This window comes from Limulus polyphemus, unplaced genomic scaffold, assembly GCF_000517525.1.
Source record: "Limulus polyphemus unplaced genomic scaffold, Limulus_polyphemus-2.1.2 Scaffold9870, whole genome shotgun sequence".
NCBI lineage: Eukaryota > Metazoa > Arthropoda > Merostomata > Xiphosura > Limulidae > Limulus > Limulus polyphemus.
The window spans coordinates 1-6713 of NW_013675480.1; the positions used below are offsets into that span (position 1 = coordinate 1).

Sequence of the window (6713 nt, forward strand, 5' to 3'; positions counted from 1 at the left end):
ATTTAAAATTAGTAACTGGACTGAACATTCAGTCATTTGTAATGAAAGTAAAGTGTAGACATGTTATGATGCTATACTCTACATTTAAAATTAGTAACTGGACTGAACATTCCATCATTTGTAACAAGAGTAAAGTGTAGCCATGTTATGATTCTTTACTCCACGTTTAAAATTAGTAACAGGACTGAACATTCCATCATTTGTAACGAAATAAAGTGAAAACACGTTATGGTGCTATACTCTAGCTTTAAAATTAGTACTTTCTCCTCTCCATTATTCTAGAAAAACTTCTCGAGGGATTTATTTTAAGGACATTTGAAATTTATAAAGTTAAGAAAAATTGAATGGACTGCATTTCTTACAAAATTATGCTTGAACACATGATGATTTACTTAACATTATAAGTTCCTTAAAGTAAAATATCTGAATCCAAGTTACAGTTATGACATTGTCATCATGATACCAGTAATTAGACACCAGTTCTTTATGTGTTTGGTTGAATCCAAGTTACAGCTAGGACACTGTCATCATTATACCAGTAATTAGACACCAGTTCTGTAGGTGTTTGGTTGAATCCAAGTTACAGCTAGGACACTGTCATCATGATACCAGTAATTAGACACCAGTTCTGTAGGTGTTTGGTTGAATCCAAGTTACAGCTAGGACACTGTCATCATTATACCAGTAATTAGACACCAGTTCTTTAAGTGTTTGGTTGAATCCAAGTTAGTTATAACATTGCCATCATTATATCAGTAATAGTCTCTATATCTGTAGGTGTTTGATTAAATTGAAGTTACATTTAGACACCAGTTCTGTAGATGAATCCAACTTACAGTTATGACACTGTCATAATTATGTCAGTAATTAGACACTGGTTCTCTAGGTGTTTGGTTGAATCCAAGTTATGACATTGCCATCATTATATCATTAATTGTCTATTTCTGTGGTTGCTATATTACATACAAGTGTAATGATAACAACATTACCATCCGTATAATAAAATCCACTGTCTGTGTGTTTGTGTCCATTATGTAATTTCTCTTAAACTACTGGTTGCACAAACATCTGAGTGGTACCAAACAAATCATTTCAGCCCCTAGGTTTGCACAAAGGTAAAACTTTTTTTTAAAACTTGTTACAAATCCTAGGTATTTTGTGGAAACACTTTTATGGGGAGCATGTAAATGATTAGGCCTATTAATTACCATTTGTAACTTGGTTAAAGGTATTAAACTTCCATTATAGAGTCAATGATCATTAAACTGAAAAAAGTACAAAATAGTAGTTCAAGCATTAAACTGAAAAAAGTACAAAATAGTAGTTCAAGCATTAAACTTGCATTATAGGATCTGTGAAAATTTGGGCCATAGGCCCATATTATCATTAGTATTGGTAATAAACTCCAGATTAGTCTTTTGCAGAAATAATTGATAACTTGAGTGTAGTGAATTAATGAACCTGAGGATTAATTGATCAACAAATTCAACTAATTACCCCAACCTAGATGAGTTGTGATAAAGTAAACCTGACACTAACTTTAATTTTGTATCATTAGATACAGTGTTAAGCTGTGATAAAGTAAAACTGACATTAACTTTAGTTTCATTCCATTGGGCACAGTGCCAAGTTGTGATAAAATAAAACCTGAGTATCATTAGATACAGTGTTAAGCTATGATAAAATAAAACCTGAGTATCATTAGATACAGTGTTAAGCTGTGATAAAGTAAAACCTGACAGTAACTTTAGTTTCATTCCATTGGACACAGTGTCAAGTTGTGATAAAATAAAACCTGAGTATCATTAGATACAGTGTTAAGCTGTGATAAAGTAAAACTGACATTAACTTTAGTTTCATTCCATTGGACACAGTGTCAAGTTGTGATAAAATAAAACCTGAGTATCATTAGATACAGTGTTAAGCTGTGATAAAATAAAACCTGACAGTAACTTTAGTTTCATTCCATTGGACACAGTGTCAAGTTGTAGCTTTGTGTAACATAAAACATTATCATTGTACTAACTTGTTATATTACATTACTATTAGGAGTAATAGAGGTCTTTCTAAGTTTTGAAGATCACAAGGTAGGCCGTTTTTGTCACTATGATACAGTCTGAGTGTAGGTAATATATTTAGATGAAAAGTACGTAGCTATCAAATTAAAATATCCAATCATACAGTGGTTATTTTTCTTCCAGTGTGGACAGGGATATTCTACGGGAAAAACAACGTCGAGAACGAGCTCAGCTGGTGGAACAGAACATGTTGGCAAAAGAAACTTTTTCTCAACCAATTTTTGGAGCTCCTGTTAAGGTGTGTACACAAATTTTATTACAGATATATCTTGTAACTCACAAATGTATAGATTACACTATTATTATTATATATATATACCTAATAATGATAATAATGATTACCATGGAGGTTTGAGTTGGCAACAAGCAAAAGGTGGCGAGAGAACCAAGGAAGATCAGAACAAGACCTAATATATATAATAATAATATTTACCATGGAGGTTTAAGTTGGTAGCAAGCAAAAGGTGGTGAGAGAACTGAGGAAGACCAGAATAAGACCTAATATATATAATAATAATAATAATAATATTTACCATGGAGGTTTGAGCTGGTAGCAAGCAAAAGGTGGCGAGAGAACAAAGGAAAACCAGAACAAGACTTAATATATATAATAATAATAATAATATTTACCATGGAGGTTTGAGCTGGTAGCAAGCAAAAGGTGGCGAGAGAACCGAGGAAGACCAGAACAAGACTTAATATATAATAATAATAATATTTACCATGGAGGTTTGAGCTGGTAGCAAGCAAAAGGTGGTGAGAGAACTGAGGAAGACCAGAATAAGACCTAATATATATAATAATAATAATATTTACCATGGAGGTTTGAGTTGGCAGTAAGCAAAAGGTGGCGAGAGAACCGAGGAAGACCAGAACAAGACCTAATATGAGCACACAAAAAAAACAAACAAGAAATGGCTGATATGGAACTTATGGTCCATCAGGGTGGTGGGGGATGTGTAGGTGTGTGTGTGTTGGTGGGAGAGACAGGAGAGCCCTGAGAAAACCCGCTTTCACTAGCTAGTGACAATAATGCCAGATAGTGCCCTATGATGCTCTACTGATTTGAAAATTTAATAATTGATGGGTTAATGTTTTATAAAATCCATCCTGGAGTATAGATCTTTAGAACGATGTTTGTGATAGGTATTGACATAGGGTGAACTGTCATCATCGCTGGATGAGGGGTGGGAAAAGAAGGATAACTGGGTATTTGGCTCAGCTGAAGTGTTGTCTGATAATCAGTGGATGGATGGATGAGTACGGGCAAAGTTGTATTCAAAAAGGTGGGAAAGTTAAATAGTAGAGGGTCACATACAATGTTTAGTATGGATACAGAGTTCAACAGGTGCTTAAAAACATGGAAAGTCTTGGAAAACTTTAAAAAAATCCAGTCCTGAAATATCATGGAAAGTTTACATTATATTGTAGAGTCATGGATTTTTTTAATTGAATATTTATTTTCTTGTTGCATTCCCCATTTTTAAGCCCATGGCTCTCACAAATATCTTAGATATGACTTAACTTTATTTGGTACACTATTCATGCTTTTGAATCGGCTCAACACGTTGTCAGTCAAGTGCACACTCGTGTGTTCTTTGCTCCTCAATGCTGGTGGTTGAGGTTATGATTGCTGCTTGGCAGTGGCTTAGGAAGCTGTATGTAATTTTTTGAGTGCTGTTGTAAAAATACCTTAAATTTACTCGTAAATACAAGCAGTGACAGAGGGCTGCAGGTCACATTTACACAGAATTCTGCATTATATATGCAGGAAGTATGGAAAAATATTAACAGCACTACATTGCTAAGATGTAACAAGATGTATTGGTTCAAGTTACAAGTATTTTTTTTTATTTCATGTAATGTAAAAAATACTCCAAACATTCTCTTACAAAAAAGCCCCAAATGAATATGTTGAAAAGTCATGGGATAGAAACCCATTGTTGGACAAGCACACTCTATTGGCCATGGGGATATTATAATTAGCAAGGGTGACAGATAGCCTTAGTAGCAAACAAAACAAATTTTCTAGTTATCTTCTCTTTCATTCCATCAAGGTTTTCAAACTTTGTAAGGTAAAGTTATAATTATCAGGTTTTATTTTATGTAATAAATTAACATTATTCTGATTTTTTATTTAACAGTGGATTCATGATGGGGAAACAAGTTTAATGATGAAGATGGTTGATAAAACATAAAACATTTTATTTACAAGGTTCCATAGATATCATTTCTATCATCCTACCTCTCCATTAAACGATGCTGAACTACAAGCCCTTAAAACTCTTTCTAAAAACAGACATTATTGTTACTAAACCAGACAAAGGCAATATGTCATTATGAAAAAAGCAGACTATATTGATAAAATAAACCACCAGCTCAGTGGAGTGACTAAATACAGATTTGTTATCTCTAACTTTTAAGAGTGAAGATAAGATCCTACGTTTCCTCAAGTCCCTCAGAAGTCAAAATATTATCTTTGAAACTACTTTTCAACAAATTGTCCCATGTGGCTCCAAACCCGATGTTCTTTATGGTCTATGCAAAGTACACAAAAACTGGATACCGTCTCCACCCTATTCTCTCAGCTGTAGGCTCTTACAATTACAACCTATCTAAATTTATCGTTCCTGTCCTTAAACCCCTCACCTTGAACGAATTTACGATTATTGACTCTTTTACATTTGCTTCTGCAATCTCAAAAATTCCCTCTGCTGATCACTATGTAATGGCCAGTTTTAATATTGAATCTCTATATAAAAATGTCCTTCTTGATGAAACTTTAAATTTTATCGTGGGCCTTCTCTTTCTCACTGACAATGAACAGTATCTTGGTTTCACCTGTAAACAATTATTGGAACTTCTTGTCCTCTCGACAAAGTTAAATCATTTTCTCTTTAATGGTGTCATTTACGACCAGGTAGATGGAATCACCATGGGATCCCACGTGAATTTACAAACATTATATTGATGACACTTGTTGTTTCGACAATCGAGTCACGTTTCTCAGTTCCTTTCTTACCTTAATTACCAACACACCAATAACAAGTTCACAATCAAACTCGAGGAAAATGATTCTTTACATTTTCCTAGACGTCAGGATTACCAAAGAAGGTAAACACTTTTCTACCTCTGTTTATCGTAAAAGAACTTTTACTGGCCTCTACACCAATTTCAATAGTTTTATTCCCCACTTCTTCAAACGTAATCTGGTTATATCATTGTTGAACAGAAATTTTAATCTTTGTTCTAATTATTTTATTTTCCATGAAGAAATTACCCTTCTACATAAACACATGTTAAATAATGGCTATCCGATTGATTTTCTAATGAAGATTGCATGAAATTTCCTAAACAACAAAATCTAACCACCAGCCAATGTACACACCATCCCCAAACTTTCCCTCATTGTCTCCCTTCCTTTTATGGGTTTGCAATCCATACCTATTAAAAAAACAACTCTCTTCCCTAATAAAAAACTTCTACCCTCAAATTCAGCTTAGAATAATATACAGACCTAGCCTCCACATTAAACACTTATTTCAGTACAAAGATCAAATACCTAAAGTTCTACATTCATGGCTCGTGTATAAATATGTGTAGTGACTGTAAGGTCACGTACACTGGCAAAACGAAACACTTAAATACTAGTCTGTGAACATTTAGGAGTATCTAACAGAACCAACCCTCCACTACTTAAACCCAGCCACTCATCCATTCACTGACATTCTGAAACCACAGGTCACAATATTTCATTTAACGATTTCTCTATCATCATCATAAGATCTTCAGACTTTGACCTCTACATTAAAGAAAGTCTACTCATAGCTAAAGACTGCCCGACCCTTAACGACTCACAAAGCCCTTTAGATCTAATACTATTCTAAATGTTCACACTTAACTCATCTGTTGTGTAATATATATATATATATATATATAAACATTGTTTCATCCGCCCGTTTACCGTTTTTCTTAATAACTAACTAAACTAATGATTGTTACTATATTATAATTTTAGTAATAACCATCTTTGTAACACAATTTTCAGATTTCTCTGAAGATGGAATAAGTTATTCCGAAACGTTCGAACCTTGTAAATAAAATGTTTTATGTTTTCAACCATCTTCATGATTTTTGTTGTTTAACTTAAATTTAGGCTACTTGTAAAATATCCAAAATACTAGGTTATTACTTTAGCTAAATACACATTTGTTTAATAAATAAAATTAGTTACAGAGTGCTTTACTGCATAATTATGAGTACAATGATTATGGCTCCAACCTTGTTGTAAACACTTAATGCGTGAAACAAAAATGAATTGTCAAGAATAGTAAGAAAATCAACAGTTGAAAATTTTTATTACAAATTTTGGTCCTATTGCAATAACAATTCTGGAAAAGTGTATACAGTATTTTTGTAACAGATGAAGCAATCTTCATGTTCAGGTTTCCTAAAACTCTATAAACAGCTAAGAAGTACACGAATAAAATTACAGGAAGTTCAGTAATAATAACTGAAGATGAAAGGTGGAAGACTTCATGTTCAGGTGTCTAAAACTATAAACAGCTAAGAAGTACACAAATAAAATTACAGGAAGTTCAGTAATAATAACTGAAGATGAAAGGTGGAAGACTT

General features: G+C 33.2%; 1 protein-coding gene across 1 annotated transcript in view; it reads left to right on the forward strand.

Annotated features, from left to right (window-relative positions):
* Nucleotides 1–2183: 2183 nt before the first annotated feature.
* LOC106476127 (AF4/FMR2 family member 1-like) overlaps nt 2184–6713 on the forward strand; it is a gene marked incomplete at both ends in the record, with an annotated part of 16927 nt that continues 12397 nt past the window's right edge. The window contains one exon of the mRNA XM_013936798.1: nt 2184–2316. Within this exon, the coding sequence (XP_013792252.1) occupies nt 2184–2316 (133 nt within the window). The remainder of the gene's footprint in view (nt 2317–6713) is intronic.